Source organism: Leucopleurus acutus (genome assembly GCF_964270905.1).
Source record: "Leucopleurus acutus genome assembly, chromosome: 17".
In the NCBI taxonomy this organism is placed as follows: Eukaryota; Metazoa; Chordata; class Mammalia; order Artiodactyla; family Delphinidae; genus Leucopleurus; species Leucopleurus acutus.
The window spans coordinates 65,159,662-65,181,712 of NC_139159.1; the positions used below are offsets into that span (position 1 = coordinate 65,159,662).

Consider the following 22,051-nt stretch of genomic DNA (forward strand, 5'->3'; position numbering starts at 1 on the left):
GCGTACCGGAAAAAAAAAAAAAAAAAAAACCACTACGCTGTAATTCATCAACTGGCTAAATCTCACAATAAAATAATAACTTAATGAGGACACGGATTTTATCTATTTTGTTTACCATTGTATCTCTACCTCCAACAATGCCAAATATCTATGTGGATAAATAAATGTTTTATTTTATTTTGCGGTACGCGGGCCTCTCACTGTTGTGGCCTCTCCCGTTGCGGAGCACAGGCTCCGGACGCGCAGGCTCAGCGGCCATGGTTCACAGGCCCAGCCGCTCCGCGGCATATGGGATCCTCTCGGACCAGGGCACGAACCCGTGTCCCCTGCATCGGCAGGCGGACTCTCAACCACTGAGCCACCGGGGAAGCCCTGATTGTTTTATTTTTTAAAAAAATACTGTTCTTTATGACTTTCAAGAACTGGCTTTCTATGTATAACTTGCCTAATATTCCCTCTCTAGCTATTCAGGACTGCTTTAAAGTTAACAAGAATTACTAGCGTTGAAGTCATTTTTCTAACCAAACTAATTTCTCATGGCGTGTGATAAGGAGCCAAACACATAGGTGTTAAGAGGATGTTTAATTCCCTGTCTCACAAAGATGATAGTGAATGCCAACCTAAGAAAATACAAAACATGGTTTAGCAATGCTAGTAGAGAAAAGACTAAAGTGAAAATAAATAGTGCGATTATTCTTACAGTAAAAATTATACCTGGCTCAAGTGCCAGAATTGCTTGCTGTGAGAAATTTAAATATTTCCATTTCATTCATTCATTTATCCATTGATTCATGGATTACAAAATGAAAATTCAATAAGTTTGCCAAGACATTACATACATGTGATCCAGAAAAGCAGCCATGCAATTAAGATCCGGAATTCACTACAAATGTAGAAATAGTAAAGCTTTAGCAAGCAGTTTACATCCCAGTTTTTGAAGCTCATATCTGTTCTTCCTCTTCATTTTAGTACAGGACTTGATTCTGTAAGTTTAGTATTCGTAATAAAATATAGCCTAAGATTAATTTAATATACCACTGTTTTGTTACCTCACATTTACCCTGGGTTGTTTCACTGTTGGAATGCATAGCTTTTACATGTGTGTTTGGTACAGATGTATGAGTGGTTTTATGTCATATGACATTAAAACAGTTACATATGAATGTTACAAATGGAATGGGCATGGCCTATGGTTTATTCTGAAAAAATCAGCTACCTATAGGTGTATTTTTTTTAAAAACTAGGCAGGAAAATAATACAACTTTACATTTGTATAGAACTTTAGGTCTACAAAATGGTTTAAAAGGCTCAATATATATTAGAGATAGCCAGAAAGGGGAAGTGATTGCTCTGAGCACAACACATACAGCACCTCGAATTCACGAGGTTTTACTCCAGCAGAGCAGACGTTGACTATTTCCAGTGGGGGACTAGACTTATGACCCAGGACTCACCATAAAGGCCTGAAAGAACTCAGACCAAGAAAATGTCACTTTGCAGCTGAAGAAATGACTGAGACAAGACCCTTAAGGAGACAGACACCAAGAGACAGAGACAGAGAGAAAGAGACAGGAGAGAGAACACCGAGGCTTACACGTATCCTAGAATCTAAATGAGCAAATGCTTTGCACATAATAAGGCAATGATATATAATTATTTGAATTTCATGTAATAGTTTTAAAGTCTATCTTGTATCACTCCAGCTATTGGCAATTGCAAATAGACATTATTATACACACATACAAAACAATGCTGTATAAACTTAAACAACCTTACCAAAAGTCTATTGAATATTAAGCTGTTAATTATAATAAAAATAAATAAAGTCTCCCTTGTATCATTAGAGACTATCCCATTAGGCCATGAGCAGACCAAGAAGGTGTGCTACCATGATCCTCCCCTAACATTTTATGTCACCATTGTGAAGTTACATGCTGGAAACTATTGGTGACACAGCTGACAGAACCAGACGTCTCAGAGAAATCAGCTCCCAGCCCAGGGTAGGCGCTCAACAAAAACACGTGAGGGCCCATTTCCATGAAAGTATATAAACTTTAAGCCTCGGTGACATAAAATCATCTAGAGATAAGACACATATTCACCTCTGAGCAGAGCAATGGTGCGGTGAGGTCAATAACTATGGCTCTTTCCAGCCCTGAGAGTCAGTGATTCACCTAGAAGATGCCTCTTATTTTCAAGCTCAGAAGTTTGAGGCCACTGTCTACGCTGACTTGTGGGACTGGTTTTGTCCTATGAGCACACTGTCACGAAAAAACTAAATGAAAGATTTTTTTCCCAGATGGAAATGTTTTAGGACCATGAATAGTCAGAGCTTGAATCAGCAAAAACATTAGAGTCCATTCAAAGTTATCATAATTAACTATTTCATTAGTGACTTTTAGAAGAGAAACATCTCAGTAATATTTCTCTGCCTTGGTGAGTGAATATTTAAAAAACTCAAGTCATGAGACTCCATACTCCTCGATCCTGGCAGCATTGTAATTTTTCCAATTCTAATGACACCGCAGTCCACTAGAGGTTTGATGTCAAACACTTCAAATCACTTCTAGATTTGTGAAGGATTTGTGTACCTTCCATCAACTAAGTCCTATCTCAAAAGCCGTGTTCATCCAATTACATGCCAAAGAGTCTGTGTGTTCTATCATCAAAGAGAGAACCGGGAGGGTGGTGATGCAGAAAGAGAAGAAGAAAAAACATGAAGATCTTTATAAAGAGGGGAAATAAGTCAAGTAAATAAAATATTCCACTGGTTTCCTCAACCTTTACTTAATCAGATTGGAAATGGCACGTACGATAAATAGAACCATATGTAAGCTAATAACTCATGTAATGTTCTCAAGAGAATTTGACTACGTGCATCTTTACTGCATGACTTGGGCTGCTGTGCTTGATCTCTGTCTTCTTTTCAATACACTTTTGGTCATTCCCTTGCTGTTACAAGATGCTTTCCCACCTGCTGTAGTAACCTGTGTAGGAGCCTTTCCGTCTTCTTCTAATCTCTTCTAATTTTCCTGGGATTTCAAAACCAGAAGGAAGAGCTTATGTGGTAGATTGCATTATTGTTCCTAATTATTTACTGCTCTTTTGTAAAGGATTATATACTTCTACCCATTGCCAAGTGACTTGTAGGACAGTGTCCTTGTGGAAAGAATATACTTCCCTACTCCACTGGTTTCATGTGCCCTACTTTCACCAATGAACTGGGAATGGAAGTGACAGATGCCTCATCAAAGCAGAAGTGTTGAGACCCATTGCCTGGTTCTGCCATTCCTCTTTTCCCTCTGCCACGAGAAGGGCATGTCCCAGCTAGGGGCTGCTCCTTCAGCCTAGATTCCAGAATAAAAAGTACACACGGGGCAGAGCCACACTTGGCCTATAGTCAGCATCCTGAAATATGAACAAGAAATGCACAGCCCACTGAGATTCTCTTTTTTCATCACAAGCTTGCAAAAGCTGACTAATACAGGAGGGTTATTATTGTACGTAAAATAAGAGGGGAATGAGTTAGGGCTCAAGATAATCCTTCTTTGAAGAGAGATTTCTGATTTGGTTCCTTCTGTGTATCCCTTCCCGTAACATACACACTGACTCTGCAGGTCGGTAAGCTTCAGTAGAGGTACCAGCTGTTACCATTTATAATTGTGACTTCCATTCCCTTCACTGAAGTCCCCATAAGCACCTTAACTTATGACCCATCAGATGCACAATGGTATATTTAATCCCTCTGCTTTTCAGAGGGCTTAAAAGCTATTGAGGGAAAAAAAAGGTAATGGAACTTTTCTGACTTATTACACAGCTGGCAACCTGTGTACATAGAATAAACTAATACCTTTTGCCAGATGGTATAAAAATCACTTTGCAATCCAAATTCGAATTTTAAAAAATATTGTGCTTACACTATGAAGTAAATAAGAAGTCTCTCCAATTTTTGAAAGCTAGAAAACAAAATTATCTGGTTGTTTTTTCCGTCAACTCCTTACCTTCTGTAGACCCTTTTATATGAAGGCGTTTGTTGAGTTCATCCAATTTGTTCTTCATGTGTGAAAACCAAAAAAAAAAAAAAAAAAGAAAAGAGAAGAGAAAGCAAATCAGAAACGTTTTTTCTTTCAGCACCCTTCTCTCTATTTAGTACCCAGCTAAATTCAAAACAGGACCCTAAACTTCATCAATACCATAAACTCTGCAGAGTATTTACTACTTTATCTCAAAATGAAATTTTAGGTTCCATTTCCTAGTGATCTATGGTCACGAATATGTTATTTAATTTCTCCATGATTTTGTTTCCTTTCCTTAAAAGTGTGGATAATCATGGTACCAACCTCCCATGTCGACAACGATGATTAGGGCGCATATATGTAAATTAATTCAAATATTGCCTCAATATTTCGGGTTAATCTCTAGGTACACTAAAGTGATTCCCAAACCAAGTTATGAAATTGCTTTTTCTAAAGCTGAAACATAATGACTCAGCAGTTCTGAAAAGTCACGGCTCAGCAACTCCATCTCCCACTATATATTCTAGAGACACTCTAGCATACGTCTACAAAAAGACATTTGCGGTAATGTCTACTGCGGCATTGTTTGGAAGAACTAACAATTGGAAATTACCAAATGTTCTCAAATAGGAAACTGAATAGAATCTTGATGGTATAATTATATAATTAAATATTAATTATTAGTGGTAAAAATGAATGAGCTAAAACTTCATATTAATATGCATAAATCTCAAAAATACAAGGATGAACAACTAAATGCAGGATACATATAGTATAACAGCATTTACATAAAAATATAAGATATCCAAAGCTATCCCGTAGGTTATTTTAGGGAACTATATACTAAAAATTAGTTAATACATTATTTAAGAGATACATATGTATGGAGTGAAAGTATAGAGGCCTACATGGCAATTATATACACTATATTCAGGATATTAGTTACCTTTGGGGTAGAAAGGAAGTGGGATTGGGGTGTGGGATGTCACACGGAGCATCCATTCAATCTGTAATGTTTTCTTTCTCACAATGTGTGTATTGAAGTATTCATTTTATTAATCTCTATACCTTTTCAGTATGTCTGTATTTATTTTTTTAAGAAAAGGAAAATAGTCTTTTGGAGAAACCCATTGACAAAATAAAGATGATCCCCTCTAAAACGGTTTAAGATAAAATAACCAAAATATTTCTTGCTTCCCAGAAGAAAGGTAATTCAGAAAACAAGATACAGCTAATAGATGCCTCTAAAAATATAACTAGAATTCACTTCAAAGACCACTTCCTGTTGACTTTGGCAACTCAACTCCTCCAGCTGAGGTCTTAGAATTACCTACTTTATACTAATTAGCCCTGTTAGTTCTTATCAGGAGCTAAAGTAGGAAGAATTAATAAAGGGAAGGAGGTAGGGAAGAAGAGCAAACTTCCTCCCATGGTGGGCCTCCCACACTGTGGCTCCTAGGCCCCAAGGAATCCTAGAAGGTAGCAAATGGTAGGGGAGGGGGATAGACCAGTGGGAAAGTTATTTTCCATTTTTATGAGGTCTGATAGAAAGATCACACATTTGCCTGTAATAAAACCACACAGGCAGGGCTACCCTGGTGGCGCAGTGGTTGAGAGTCCGCCTGCCGATGCAGGGGACACGGGTTCGTGCCCCGGTCCGGGAAGATCCCACGTGCCGTGGAGCGGCTGGGCCCGTGAGCCATGGCCGCTGAGCCTGCGCGTCCGGAGCCTGTGCTCCGCAACGGGAGAGGCCACAACAGTGAGAGGCCTGCGTACCGCAAAAAAAAAAAAAAAAACAAACAAAAAAACAAACAAACAAAAAACACATGCAAAAATAAAATTGCTTTGATTTGTGTTGGAACCCTCTCAACCACTAACCAGTGTTAGTGGTAACACTGGTTGTATCTTGCTGTCAGAAGCACTGATGGGCAACTCTAAAAGGTCTTTGATCAATATAAAATTCAATAAGCAAATCATTACTGAACATGTGTAGTTTGCTTCTTTCAATAACTGTCCAAACACGAGGTGCTGGGTGGTCCCTATCTGCACCCCCAACGCCTGCCCTGCCACACCCTTCCTTACCCTGCTCTGTGCCCTGGGAGACCGATCTCTAGGGACTCATCAGAGAGCAAGCTTGCCCTCTAGCAGGGCTCCAACAATGAGAGGTACCAGCGGGGGACTGGGAGGGGTAGATTTACTCCCCCAGCTTCCCCTCTACCAGGTTGCAGTGCGTTAGCTGCACCCATCTACCAAATTCCGTCGTTCCTTCCTATATAGCTCTTCCTCCATGTGCCAGTAACTGCTCCCTCCCTTTATTGTTGAGACCCAGGATTGGTACCCTATTAGCCCCAGGGTACTTCAGCATCCCTCACTGATTTCCCTCTACCCTGCCAGCCTTTGAAACAGTCTTCTCATTAAACGTGATTGAAACAATCTCTTTAAGCCTTCTTTAAAAACCTCTTCTGCATGGGCCATCTGTTTCTTATTGGGACCATGACTGATACACATGTGATCCAGGTTGAAAAAAAAAGAAAACAATCATTTTGGTTGGGAATTGTGATTCCACAGAATAGCATTATGAATTTTACTTTTTTTTTTTTTTTTTTTTTGCGGTACGTGGGCCTCTCACTGTTGTGGCCTCTCCCGTTGCGGAGCACAGGCTCTGGACGCGCAGGCTCAGTGGCCATGGCTCACAGGCCCAGCCGCTCCGCGGCATGTGGGATCTTCCCGGACCGGGGCACGAACCCGTGTCCCCTGCATCGGCAGGCGGACTCTCAACCACTGCGCCACCAGGGAAGCCCTGAATTTTACTTTTTGTTCTTCATTATCTATCCCTGGGCTGTCCAATGTGGTAGCCATGAGCCACATACGGCTCTTTAAATTTAAAGTCACTGAACGAAATTAAAAATTTAGTTCCAAGTGTTCAAAAGCTACATCTGACCAGTGACTACCATTCTGGACAGTACAGATATACCATTCATATCATCACAGAAAGTTCTATTGGACAGCACTGCCCTACACCCAATAGGCTCCTCCATGATAAACGTGAAAAATTATTTCTACCTTTGGCTCTACCTTATCATCACAGGTACAGCCCAGGTCAAAATCAGACTGAAGGTACATAATCCCTGGGTAGCTGGGTCTGGTAACTTCCTCTGGCATGGTTGGTCTGAAAGTGTTAGTACGCAGGAGATGGTTCAAACTTCCGTGAGTCCCATTATTAGGAGCTGGTTTCAATCCCAGGAGATCTGACGAGAAGAAGGAGAGGAGCCAGGTACTTTGTAAATATTTTTGATGAGGTATAGGGAGAGTCAAAGCCATTCACCCTTCAAGGGCCTGAAAACTTGGAACACAAATTAGAATAGCATAAAACCAAATTTAGACTGTAGGCTCGCTTCTTACTTCCAAAATCATTCTTGCCTGATCATGTCTTGGCAACAACTTTCTGAAATAGTATGTTCATTGCTTGATTATAAAGAGAGACATTTCCAAAAAGACAGAGTGAAGAAATAGGGCCTTACTTAGCTACTGCCTGTGTCTGTGATAGTTACAACCCAGGACCATCAGCCTCAGTATCATTGCCTTTCTGCTTCTCTAAAAGTCTAAGGAGACTTTTCTTCCCGAATTTTGAAGTGGGACTTATAATCAATAAATAACCTCTAGTCTGCCCTCTCATGCACTCCACAGAAGTACGGGGACAAGAGGAGGTTTTGGCCTTGTGCCCTAAAGTGCCGCTGTGAAATGAACAGGCTGATTTCACAGCAAGTGAAATGTTTGCCAAGCGAGCATACAGTGACTTGCCTAAGCTGAGAGGTGGGGCAGGGGAGAGCCAGCAGCCAAGATGGGAAAAGAACCCAGGAGACCCGACTTTCAGACTCCCCCTCTAACCACCAGACTGGCACTCCCTTACTAAATAGGAAAAGTTGTCCTCATTCAGCAACTAGAAACTCAAGGAAGAAAAATAATTAGGCGTACATAAATAGCTGGCCAGGATACAAGCTGGCGAGATTTTAACTGGGCGGCAATGGGAGAGATGGAGGTGGGAGAAAGCTCTGTGTCGAACTCTTGCTTTACCCAGCCTCTGACCATTGGTGTCAAACTGTAATGCTATGTTAGATCAGCCAGAGACTGCCAACAGCAACACTATGAAAACTCCCCGTTAGTCAACTGTTGAAGGAAGACAAAGAAGCCTTAGAAGGGGATGATATTCTGTCTCTTGAACCAATGGGCAAATTACAACATTTTTTGTGTGTGAAAAGATGAGGTGATCCCAGAAAACAGACACCTCATTTCTTTCTCCGACATTGAAAGAAGTTCATACGTTAACTCAAGATTGTTTTCTTGGTTTTGATGAAATAAATGACTTACCACACATAACATTGTAAAGTTCAATGTTTTCAAACGGAGGCACTTTAGTCTTGTACTTAAATGTTGGGCCATAACCTACGAAAACAGTCTTCCAGAAGAAAAGAAAACAAACAAAACAATTAGGCATTGCTAATATCTAGTAGCAACCCTTCCTCGATTTATAAATGCTTTGCAAGCTTCACTCACAACACCATTCCCATCCCTTCTTGGAGTCACTAAAACACACTTCGATTCACAGTTCCAGGAGCATACCTGCATACTGTTGACCTTGTTATCAAATCCATGGTCTCCCTGGAAAAAACATTTTCCCGATGGTTTCTTATAAACATCCAAAGGTTTCCTAGAGTGAAACAATTGTACAATCAGTCAGGATTTCTCATGAAATCATTCTGATTAAAAAAAAAAAAAAAAAACCAGTGCACAAAAAATATCTCTAAGGAGTGGATCTTACAAGTATATTCTTCTCATTGTAATTGCATCATTCCTGTGGTGACGAAAACATGATGCTGTTCTTTTGCCCCAAGTGCTTTTGCTTTGACAATCAGCCCAGGACAAATTGGGACCTGAAATCCTGGTCCCCTCCTCATGCCTCGTGCTTGCACTGAGCAAAGCCCTGGTCACAGGTACAGACACACCTTGTAGATACTGCACGTTCGATTCCAGACCACCACAATAAAGAGAACATCGCAGTAAACTGAGTCACATGAAGTTTTTGGTTTCCCAGTGCATAGAAAAGGTATATTTACACTATACTATATTAAGTTGCAATAGCATTTTGTCTAAAACAACAACGCACATACCTTAATTTAAAAATAGTGCTGTCAGAAAAATGTCACCTATAGACTCTCGATGCAGGGTTGCCACAAAGCTTCAACTGTCTGCCTATGTGCTTCACTAGCTCCAGGACTGTAAGACTCTCCACTCTGGGGCCATGTTTGTCTGGTTCATTTCTACATACCCATCACTATGCTCCATGCTAAGCACACAGTTGGCACTTTAAAAATATGTGATTTTAATCAGTGAATGGAGATCTGTACTCTATAAAAATGTTTGCATACAAATTTACCTGTCTACAGATTTACCTAGTAATACCACTAGAGAACATAACTGAGTCATAAGCTTAACATATGTAATAGTGGCATAGCTAAGAAGAGCCAAGCCTCACCTAGACAGTACCTCTATTTAGAAACAGAAAATGGAAACCTTGCTCTCTAGACATCAAAAGCATCTGAGCTTCCTTGTTGAGACAGGAAGATACCTTTTGCTTAGAGTCATGCAGCACTTTTCCAAAACACTTTCATGTTTATTAAGACAAATATTTCCTAAGTACCTATAGGTACATTGCACTGAAGTAAAGTGCTTGGGGGAAAACAAAGAAATTAAACTTTGGGGTCTTTGCTCTTAGGAAAAGTACTTTCAGCTCGGGATAATAAGATATGTGCATATAATAACTCAACAGTGCAAGACATAAGTTGAAAAACTTTACTGCTAATTAAAATGCCTGGCTTTGGTCTACACTAATGTGCTCAACTATCTTCATCTTTTACTTAACTCCTACTCAACTCCCAAGTTTTCTTCATCGAAACCTACAAATGGTACAAATTTGCTCATTCTTCCAAACCATCCCATACTTAGCCAAGCCATTTTGGTCACAGTTTTGTAACTTTTCCTTGAAGACTCCCCATGTCTGTTCTAAATGATCTCAATAATTTCTAGTTTACATACATATCTCTTCACAATCCTACATATTTCACTTTATGTACACCCTGACAATTACAGTAGGATATTTGTGTATTTGTCACATGTGTCTCTCTAGATGTTCCATACTGACTCAAGCTCTTAGAGGACACACATTTTCTTGTTATCTTCTCTCCCTTGTAAATTCATTCAAGTACCAAGCCAGAGTACATCTAGTAGTTGTTCAATTATTGCTAAGTTAATTAAGACTGAGTCTCAGCACTTTTTTAAAGGAGAAAGTCAGAGCAAGAGTGAGTGGGGGACTTCCCTGGTGGCACAGTGGTTAAGAATCCGCCTGCCAGTTCAGGGGACACGGGTTCGATCCCTGGTCCGGGAAGATCCCACATGCCGCGGAGCAACTAAGCCCGTGCGCCACAACTACTGAGCCTGCTCTCTAGAGCCCGTGAGCCACAACTATTGAAGCCCACATGCCCTACAGCCCGTGCCACAAATATTGAGCCCGTGTGCTGCAACTACTGAAGACCCCGCCTAGAGCCCGTGCTCCGCAACAAGAGAAGCCACCGCAATGAGAAGCCCGCGCACCGCAACAAAGAGTAGCCCCTGCTCACCTCAACTAGTGAAAGCGCATGCGCAGCAACGAAGACCCAGCACAGCCAAAAGAAAAAACAAAAAAAGAGTGAGTAGGAAAGGGCTACCCCCAGGTCTGTGTGAAAGTGATTAAGCTTTGGATAATTAACTCTTTGGAACTGGTTAGAGCTTCCAGACACATCCTACATCAGATTCAAGAGCAAGGAATAGTCTCTTCCATATTGGAGAGTCTTTTGTAGTTCCAAACAAGGCAAACATCTGAAATATTTAAGGCAATGTAAAACACGCCTCTGTTCAGTAACAGAGTAACAGAGGTAACAGAGGTTTTAAGATTAACAACATTTTCTGAACTCTTCTATAAATGTCGCTACAAGCTGAGTTTCGTCAACGGAGGCCAAACCTGTCCAGTGTGGTAAGGCAATGTCCCAGGCATATGTTTGACTTACTCAAGTAATAAGAATAGAATGTAAATTTGAAAAACAAAACAGAGAGACAAACACACAAAGATGCACTGAGAGGCTACAAAGAGCCACCAAGATGCTGAGACCAGGAACACAGAGATGTATTGTCTTGGGGCTAATTGTTTATCCAGCACACAAACTCTTTGCAAACGATGAGATTTCCAACTGAGATTTCTTTTTATAATGGCTAAGGACCTTAAAGCACTCCAGCTGCCAAAGGGGTGGTTATGAAGCTGAGAATCAGGGACAGCCTATCCCCAAGTTACCTTGCAACATGCCATCTTCGGTCCACCAGTAAATGGATGTCCTCAATTCTTCTGTTGTTGGCATAGTGCAAACGTTTGGGAAGGTGCTGTTTCATGTAAGGCTTAAAGTGCTGATCTGGTTTTTTACACTGAAATAGAAATGGATATTGAACTTCAGATGGAGTGTCTTCTAGAAAAGTCCAAGACATTCTCTCTAGAAAGAGGAAGGAGGTTTTAAGTCAAACGAAAGGCTAATTACTGAATAAATGGCATTTGTCACCCCTATCAAATGATAAAAGCTGAAAACAAATAGATTCAAAGGGGAACAGATAATGTTGAAGAAGACATAGAAGGTTATCAGAGGGGAGTTAGAAATTTTTAAGATACATTCCTGACTCGCGAGACCATCATGAAGAGCAGCTCAAACTCCAAGGCTTTTCCCAAATGCTTCAAATCAAGGAATGGGACGGTGGGGTGGGAAGGGAGGAGAAGGCATGTTCAGGACCATGTGATTACAGTCTCATGTGCCTTTAAGGTCTCTATCCCGGATGGGAAAACTGTGGAACAGGGTGGTGGGCAGATCTGGTTCAGAAAGAGTAAGGATCTGTTTAATCATGAATGAATACTTTTCAGCCCTAATGGCAAGGTCAAATACTCTCATTTTGTTTTGTTACCAAGACCATTAGGGAGCCTGCAGCTGTCCATGGGCCAGAAAGCTCTTAGGGAAACAAATATACAGGATGGCAGGGCAGTGAGGAAAATGTTCCTCTCAGCCTACAGGGGAGTTGAATACAGGAGATGAGTGTGTGGAAGCTACTCCAAAGGCAGAGGCCTGGTGACATGCAATACTTACCGTGAGATTAGCAATAATGACTTTAGGGTCATCTGTTCAAAGAGAGAAGGAGAAAGATTTCAAAAGAGTTGACAGTAATCACTGAGAGAAATCATTTTTGCAGCGAGACACTCGATTCTTTTTTTCTCTCCTAGAAGACCTATCACTTTAGATTTTGTGTAAAATATATGTAAAACTGTGTGTGGGTATTTAAAATTTCAGTAAGTGAAATGTATCTAAATGAGAGGAACAATTCCTATGGTAAATGTCCCTGCTAGGTCCAAGTCAACCTTTCCGGAAGGGAATTCCTCCTTCCAGAGCACTGGGGTATTGCTGGGTAAATTGCTTTTTTAAAATTCTCCCAAATGGTCCCTCTGGAACCTGGATTGAGTTTATTTGAAATTTAACATCAGGAACTAAACTGGGCATTTGGGGCTTTTAATGTAACTTCCTATGTATCTGCAGATCTTTCAAACAAGCCATCATCCACTTTTAAGATGAATCTTCTAATCCATTATTTTTTCTAAAGGGAATTTTTTTCCTCAGTAATATCACAGGTCTAATTACATAGGTGGCTGCCCCTTTCCAGTTGCAGACACACACACGTATGCACCTTCTTTATTTTCACTACCAGCAAACAAAGGATACTTTAGTCAATACCCTGAACTAGCTAAAAGCAAAACTATGTAAATGATGGCTGTGTATAAACTGTGGACAGGATTATATTATCTGATGGTCCCCTTTTGGCGGGGGGGCGGGGGGAGAAAGAGGAGATTGTAGGTTGGTTGCATTTTGTTTTGTTTTCCAAAAATTTGCTTCAGCATGTCATTATAGAATCAGCAGAAAAGGAAAGCAGCGTTCAGAAGAGATACCGACAGCCATGAGGCAACCGTCCCTGGACTATAAACATCAGTGGAGCAGGTCATGTCTCTGTCATTTCCTGCTGCGTCCCCAGGGCCTGGTAAGCACTCAATAAACATTTGTTAATAAATATAAATAAATATTTGTTCATGTTTGGTGCAAATGCATGAATAAGCTTGCCTTGCAGCATAAATATACACTCTTCAAAGACAATGTTCAGCATCTTAGTTCTAAAGCTATGAAATTCGAAGATAAAAAAATGTGGATTCCCTTCTCCTTAAATTGGGGTCAAAATTGAGTTGCATCTTTCAGTGACACGAAAATAAGTAATAATGGTAGTAATAATAATTAACCCAAATTGTGTCCATACCATGTTCGGTCTCTGTAAGGGCTTTGCAGGCACTGTCTCTCTGGTCATTCACAACTAGTCTGCTGGAAGGTAGGTGCGATCAGAATCCTCACTGAGCCAATTGGCATTTAGAAGGTGGAGGCGGGGGACGAGGGGAACGTGCACACTAGGACCCTGCTGGCAATCTGACTGAGCAAAGCCATGCTTTGAACCTCTACATTCAGTGACCTCATCAACCACAGTCCTCAAAGGGACCAAACAGAATTAGTTCATGTTCTTCGATAATGAAGAAAAATAAATAGCACAGGGCAGTCTTGTGCTCAGATAAATCCCAGAGAACTTCTAGGAAATAACAAATGCCTGAGTCCACGTGTGGGACACCAATCCTTCAATTCTGAAATACTCAGCCTTCTCATGCTAACAGCTCCCAGAGAGCAGGGGAGGCCCCCAGGACAGGGTAGTGGTTAAGAGTCAGTTAAGCATCTGGGTTTAAATCCCCGCTCTGCCGCTCACTGACTGTCGTCCTCTTAGCCGGTTACTTCACCTCTCTCTGAGCCTTGATTGCCACCGTTTATAAGAGGAGATGATAATACCTAACACACAGGCCACTGGAAGGATTCAATAAAATGTGTACACATCTGGCTGAAAGAGTGATGTGACGAAAACATCATCGTCATAACTACCATTTACATAGCTTGACTATGTGCTAAACACTAATCTAAGTGATATGTAGGGAATCTCTCATTTAATCTTCCCCCAAATCCTTATGTTACAGATGAGAAGTCTAAGGCACAGAGTGTTTAAGCAGCTTGAGGTCACAGAGTGAAGCAGCTGGCAAATATTTGAACCCACACATCCTGCCACCGTTGTTTTTGCTCTTAAACACCTCGCTCTCCCATCTCCCATAAAATGTATGAACGTGTTTTTTTAAATACAAGACATTTAATTATTGGTAGTTATCATTTCATTAGCCTTAGGGAAGTTTTCCTTCCACCCCTAAAGCAACCTCCCCATTACTTTTACTGATGTTTTGAAATACTTTTCAAAATAGACAAAAACTTTCTTGCATAAGCCCTAGAATGCAAATACTAGATCAAGAGGTACCGTAGTGACTCTGCAGGCCACTCTGGCAAGGGCCTGCCTAGCTCAAGGGAACAGAGAAGACAGGACACGGAAGATAGAAAAGGCACGGAAAAGAGAAGGCAGAGACACCAACGTTTTGTTTATTTCACAGCGTTGCCTGGAGCTGACCTTGGAACAGTTCCCATTTCTGTTGACTCAGTAACATCGTTTGGGAAAAACTTAATTTTCCAAAGCTTTATGCTTGGTGCCAATGGTTTCTTATTCCCAAGGCTAAAATTGCTAAAGGATTTTTTTCTTCCCCAAAATGCAGCATGCCTCCAATAAAACTATACACGTCTCCAAAGCTAGGTGGTTGGGCAGCATGTAAAACATCGTAGCCCATAAATCAAAGTTCTCGTCAGTGGCATATCATAACCCAAATGTGTAAAACAGAAGTGATAAGATTATTCCTGTTTATTTTATTTCTAATCTTTCAAAACAGCTGCCACTTTCCAAGGACTTAATAGTTTCTCCTGCTGCTTTCTGTCAATCACTTTTCTAAAGGTAAAGAGTTCCCTTTAACCAGGCTCCTAGGAAGGTTTAGGGTCTGAGGGCACTTTTGCCAACCCTGTCATGGACTCCCTCACTTGAGCTAAAGAGTAAACCTGAACCTCTTGTTGGAAAGTTTGTCTCTTGTAAGCAGAAGTTTATGGTTATACCCATGACTCAAATTAAGTGTATTTTTCACATGATAAAAACAAGAGCAAATATTTACATAATGCTACCAGGGGCCAGGAACTATTCTAAGTGATATACATAGATTCATTTTCACAACAACCCTATGAGCTAGTTGTTATGTATCATCCCTTTTTTCAGATGAAAAAAACTGAGGTTTAGAATTTCAATGACTCGTTCAAGTTCACTCAGCTGAGCGGCAGAGCTAGGATTTCCACCCAAGTAGTCTAGCTTCAGAGAATAAGCCCTTCCTCACTCCACTAAATTACCCTTCTAACAATTTAGTATTTTAAGAGTCAACTTACATTTAGCATTATTGCTAAATTTGGGTCGAATTCTTCCTAGAGTTCCTGGCACTAAAGTAATGTCATCCACATTAGTTAGGTAATTGCTCAAGAATTCGGTTCTATCACATGTGACATCTTCCATTCCTATGGGGAGGGAAAAGAAAGTATTTTCAGGCAACTGTAAAATTAAAATCTCCACACAGACACTAAAGGTAACATTCAGGCCTCTCCTTAATTCGTTTTTCACAACTTAACATGAGGATCCCTCTCTTTTGAGGTTCTTAACTTGACTTTGAATTGTTGAATGTTTCATTATATAATCTTTTCATCAGACATTGCTTTAGTCATATCATCTTGCAGCACTAGAAGGCTGAAAATGCATCATCTCAATTATATTTTAAGTCATTCAGCAAGACCAACAAGATAAAGGAAGTAACTGTGATCTTTAAAAAAAAAAATCTATTTACACTGTCATTATGTAAAAGATCTATTCTTTAAAAAAAAAAAATCCCAGATTGCTTTAAACTCTTCCCAGCTAGGGGTGGTGTAAATAGCTGTGTCTCTTTTACAAAATGTCATTTTCCAACTCTCTAATGTATCTTGCGACTCCAGTACATAATCACCAGTCCTCACTCTGCCTTCACTGGTGGCCTTGGATGTTACTGACAAAACAATACTGGCAACAAGAGAGAGAAAGAAAAATGTCAGCCCCAGTGACCGCCCAAACTGAAAAACAAAATAATGCTGAAAACAAGCTGTAAACAATATAATCAGTTAAAAATGAAAGCTAGCAACTAGAATATAAAAAGGGTCTTGGTAGGGAATTTTTTCACCATCAAATATTGCCCCCTCCCACCCATGATTTGTTTCCTGCCTCCCATCAAGGAGAATTTCTTGATCAATATTAAAAAAATAAATAAAAACAAACTCAAATCTTAGAATCACAAGTTATGGAGGCTGGAAGAGAACTTTATTGTCATTTCAGAATTTACGAGATGAGATGAAGCTATAAAGGTTTAATATATTGCTTTGTATAATCCAGTATCCAAATATTTTTTAAGTGGGGAAACTTAAATGATTCTGTAAAGGATTTCCTAAGGTTTTAGAATAAAGAAATATAACTCAGAGTGGCCCAGATATGGTGAAATTCAAATTATCACCTTCTGGGATCCCAGATCCAGACCCCTCTTTTTAAAATATAAATTGGAAGGAAGAGAGAGAAAAACATATCCCAACATAGCACAAGGGTTATAGATCTTGCCTTTTAACATTTAAAATCTCAGGAGGAATAACTGAAGCAATAAACAGCTGTTATGTTCAAGCACAATGTGAATCCAGGAAGGGGAAGTCTCTAAATACATGTTAACGGAAGACTAGAAGAATCTTCCATTTGCTGCCTTCCTAAGTCACTTAAGCCACCCCAATGGTGAACCATCTCTCTTGCTTTCAAAGTGCTTCTCAAGCATCATCACCCTTCACCCTCCAGACTAACTCTGCGTTGGTGGTATTAGTGTTCTCATTCTACAGACCAGGAGGCTGAGACTTGGAGAGGTTTTTAAGTGGCACAGTGCAATTTGAACTCCATTGCAACTCATTCTTACTCCCAAACCCAGGCTCTGGAACACTAGACAATACTACCTTTTAAGAAAGAGATGCTGTGCCATTTATTCGTCTCAGAAGCCTGCACACTGGCAAGACCAGACTGGAATCTAGCCAAGACTTTTACAGTGCTCCAGCCTGTGATTCACTGGAGCCCATCTACTTCTTAGACATATGGCTCCAACATGTAAGCAAGTGTTCTTGACACCTCTGGGCAACTTAAATCAAATCAGCTGTGTCACAGGCTCCCCATTCTCTGTCTTATCTGCAGCTCTCCACCGAGTCAGACTCATGGAACATGATTTTGCAGATGGTTACATTTAGTCCCTGCAAAAGAGCATATTAGTTCTAGGGTTTTCTTTGTTTTGTTTTTGTTTTAATTTCTTATAGATCTTCTAGAAAATTCTATAAAGAAAACTTCAGGCCCAGAGCAGAGTTTTGATTAGGGAGAGTTATCTGCCCTTCTTAACAGAACTACCAAGTCAACTAATTTTCTTCTTCCAAACCCTCTCCTAGAAGGGAGCAGCCCCATATTCCAGAGCCATGATTTCAATTTGCTAGTTCTGGAAGGCAGAAGGCACTCTCAGTCTGCACACCTGTGAAATAAGAATGCTCTCTGCTGCACCCTCCCACCCCAGCTCTATAGACATATATGTTTATAATGCTCTTGATCCATACATGTTTCTACTTTATACAGTGATTTAGAAAACAGCTCCCTAAACTGCTTCTTCCTCTCTTAACAGTCTTCTCTACTGATCCAGGGTCCTCTGACTTGGGTCTTGAATTCGCTCAATGAATGCATGGAAATCACTTTTCTCATATGTCACCTCTTTGACAAGAAGCCTATGTCTCCACCTTTTCTTAATCATATTTAGATTTCTTTTTTAGCCACATGAACTCTGTGGGCTCCTTTTGGGGACGTGGCTAGGAGGGATATGTCACATTCACAGAGGAAGCTCTTAATATCACAAGGGAATTGTCTGCAATCTTTTTTTTTTTTTTTTTTTTGTCATGCTGCACAGCGTGAGGGATATCAGTTCCCCCGCCAGGGGTTGAGCTCAGGCCCCAGCAGTGAAAGCGCCGAATCCTAGCCACTGGACCGCCAGGGAATTCCCTGCAACTTTTTAATATGGGACAGATTTTTGTAGGAAGGCTTTTCCTGCAAAGAATAGGAAGATACAGGAATTCCCTGGTTTTGATCAAAATGTATGCAGGGTCATCTCAGGTCATCTCATAATTTTGAGTCACGGCTTGATTTCTTTCTCCATCCTGAAGAAAGGGGGAAGGAGGAAGAAGAATATAACCTGGGATTCTGAGAGCAAGGGTCTCCCCAGCACATCAGAAACGTTATCTATCTGGATAAAGAAACAAAGCTTTACCATGGTCTCCAACAAAGATGACATTTACACAGCGATGCAGCTTTAGTTGTTTCAGTCCATCCATTAATTGCCCCACTGTTTTGTCAATATCCCTCAGAGGATTTGTCATCTGGAAAAAGGAGCAAATTAGTCCCTGAAGGTTTTTCTTTCTTCCTTTCAGTATCTCATAGATCTTCTAACCCTAAAACATTCTGGAAAGAAAACTTCAGGCCCAGAGGCAGAGCTTTGTCTAGGGAGATTTTCCTGCCTTTCTAAATGGAAACATGGTCTAAGCATTTTTATTTATATTCTTTTAGGAATGTAAAACCTCTCCTCATTCAATCCCTTTCAAGATTCTTTGACATAAAAATAGAAAAATTAAGGACACTACTTTTTTTAGAGATAAAATGGCTTTTCTAAAATGTAACAATGTTCTTTAAGTCCAAGAATTTTGAGAGTGAGTCAGATGGACAGTTTAAGCCTCTTGTTCCCTACGTGAAATCACCTAGGCTTTGAACCATGGCAAGAAGATGGAGGCTAAGTGAATCAAAAGCAGTTCTGAGGTTAAATGGTAACCTTCCACTGGATGCCAAATTAGAGCATCATTAATACAAAGAGACCCATCTGGTGTTCCAAAAAACTTACTGTCAATTTCTGACAACAATAGATTCTTCATAGAAGGACCACTTCTAAGAAGCAAGCTACGACTTCTCAATTTAGTCCCTTTCAAGCTGATTTTGAGTAAAATAAAAATCTACAAGAGTTCAAACTTAAATAGAAGTGAATCACTGAGCTTGTTCTAGAAGGTTTCTTATTTAGCCTAACGAAAACTGAAAACTCAGTTCTCTGAAGAACATTTCCAAAGCACAAGAATCATAATCCATCTCTCACGTTCTTGTTTCAAGTGGAAGTTTCTGATAGAACCTACTAGAGAGTTCCTTCTCCCTCTCATCTCTGTGCAATGGAAAGATTTTCAAGAAACATCCCATCAGACAAACACTTGACAGAACTTTAGCTGAATTGGACAGCTTAGCTACAATCACACATATCCACTCAAAATGACAGAGATAAGAATGGAAGGGATCGGCATATCTTTTTTCCTCAGACACATAATCTTATCTTCCATTAGCATCTTCTCAGATGACTCTTGACCTTTCCTCATATCATGTCATCAGTAAAATCAGGTGTAAATTTGTTTTTCTTCATGACAGGAGTCAGTATTTCAAATTCTGTCCCAAGGAGTAAGTCACAAGTGAAAGTTTCATAATGATGTGTGCGGCATAATCTGAAGAGACTAACAGAGGGTAGACTTAGCAGTATTTGCTTCTGAGTAAACTGTGCTCTCCTCTAAGACCTTCACCTAGACAAAGAAATACCAAATGCACAACCTATGTCAACCCTTGGCAACAAATTCATTTTCTTCAGTCAGAAAGATGACTCAGGTTAAAATCCAGAACCTATTTCTTAGTGATTAGTTCAAACAATCATAAATAAGATAGTGCCTCGGAGGTCTCCGGAGGTTTCAAGAAAAGTAACAACCTATAGGCTATTCTGAATGTAATGAAAAGAGTACACATTGCTCATATCTCTATAAGAAAACACACCCAACTCTATCTACCCATTGTTTTGTCTCTCCTTCTGTCTCAGCTCTTCCCTTGCCTATCATCTAAGACCTCTTCTGAACTTGGAAGGTACAGACCACTAATCTAGTCCAATATACTATTGGGTTCTAATCTATACCGTCTCTCAGGATTTCCCCGACTACCTTGCTGGGTTGTTCTCAAGAACCAAGGCTACAAGAAACTGTGACAAATTCTGTGAAAAAGTGCAAGCAAAACCAATAGCTTTCTTAACACTCATTCAAGCCTAAATATTCATACTAGTCTGGGGCAACTAACTTTAAAGAAAGTAGAAGTTGTTGGGTTTTTTTTTTTCTGGCTGAAAGATCAAGAAGTCTTCACATCAGTGTTAACCTCTGAAGGAGCAGATTCTTCTGGACTCAAAGCCAAGGATGACACACCAGACTTTTTCTTTAACATATTCAGCTGATTTTCAAACCAAGGCACTGAAGGAAACCTTCAACTCAGACCTGCCCGCCACAAAGCTTTGGAACAATAGATAAACTTACTTTGTCCTGACGAGCTTCCGCAGCATAATGGTCCATCCTATGTAATTTTCTTCTTCTTTTCTTTGGAGGAGTAACTGGTCTTTCCTGTCTCCTCTTAGGGGTAACCTTCCTCTTAGGTCTCTTAGCCGGAGTAAAAGGTGAACCATAACTACTGTCCTGTACTGGCGGATAGAGATGTCTGGACTCAGAAGTCGTCTGTCCCTCTGGGTCAGATCATAAAGCTCACACTTTGCCACCGGGGTCAGCAGAGTCTTAGTTAAAAAAAACTGACTCCTTAAGTGAGAAAAAGTCGGTATGAGGGATGATTCGGGGAACTCTACAGAGAGAAGCCTCCTAGATTGATCTTGATGTTGCTGTTACAGCTTCTTCACTGAGAGCAAGAATATAATTTACGAGAATCTGGTCGTGTGGGTCTCTTTTGGTTGAGGGGCCTACTGTGGATAGACCTGAAGGTGACACAGAATTCTGCGTTCCATAACTCCTGCGTTACGGAGAGACTGGTCCTTGGCTATGAAAAGCTCTCCATGTATAAAGTACTAGCTGAAAACGAAATGGAATACTGGTCACTTGGTCATTTCAAGGTGCTAAAGGATTCACGGAGGTGGTTCCAATTCAGATTCTAACAGGTATCTGTTCAGACCACCAACTATATCCAAGCAACTGTCACCTTCATTGGAAAGGATCAGGAAAAGAAATTTTAAACCAAGGATGGAATGAAACATAAATACTAAGCAGTCCTCCTTGGTCATGAATGTACTCCCACAAATCAGCAGAGAGAACTTCCCACTGATAATTTAGGTTTCTGGTAGAGAAGAACTCTGAGCTAAGGGGTAACCATAAATAGAACTAACTGTCTTTTTAAAAATCCTCTTGTAAAATTAGGTCAAATGTAAAAAGTCATCGAGACCTCTTCATCTTGGTATACATATATATATCAAGAAAGATTCTACTTATACTCTTTCTGTTAGACATTCCCCTTTTAGTGGTGGTTGGGGGGTAGTGGCTATACTATGCATTTGTTTTGAAAATCTAGCGAGCAGTAAAGGCTGACATGTAAACTGTAGATGAGGAAGGTAACCTTTTGGGACTTCCAAATGCTGGAGAAAAACAGGCCCCTGATTTGCTGATGGTGCAAAGGTGAATTAAAGCAGCAAGCCCTGCTGTCTACCTAGCTGATTTCTCTCGGTGGGACTGTTCCGAGACTCATTCAAACGCAAGAAGGGCCAGGAGGAGGAACGATGTTAGTGTATCCAAAAAGGAGGCCATCTGCCATGCGATTTCACTGTTTCCAGAGCAAGCCACTGCAAAGGCATCACCACAGCTGTCTCATCCTCTCTCTCCGGCAGAGCGATGGAAAGACAGCCCCATGGACTCTGGTTTGGTTTTTTTTTTTTTAATGCCTCTAGTTTTAGCCAATTCCCCATGAGATGAGAAGCAAAAGGAAAAAAGAGGGTTTACCATTTC

General features: G+C 40.4%; 1 protein-coding gene across 1 annotated transcript in view; it reads right to left on the reverse strand.

Annotated features, from left to right (window-relative positions):
- Nucleotides 1–22,051, reverse strand: part of ENPP2 (ectonucleotide pyrophosphatase/phosphodiesterase 2) — a gene marked incomplete at its 5' end in the record, with an annotated part of 107,555 nt that overhangs the window by 17,033 nt on the left and 68,471 nt on the right. The window contains 8 exon segments of the mRNA XM_082858568.1: nucleotides 4,002–4,053; nucleotides 7,080–7,264; nucleotides 8,385–8,472; nucleotides 8,637–8,724; nucleotides 11,398–11,525; nucleotides 12,230–12,261; nucleotides 15,521–15,646; nucleotides 18,481–18,589. Of these exon segments, the coding sequence (XP_082714694.1) occupies nucleotides 4,002–4,053; nucleotides 7,080–7,264; nucleotides 8,385–8,472; nucleotides 8,637–8,724; nucleotides 11,398–11,525; nucleotides 12,230–12,261; nucleotides 15,521–15,646; nucleotides 18,481–18,589 (808 nt within the window).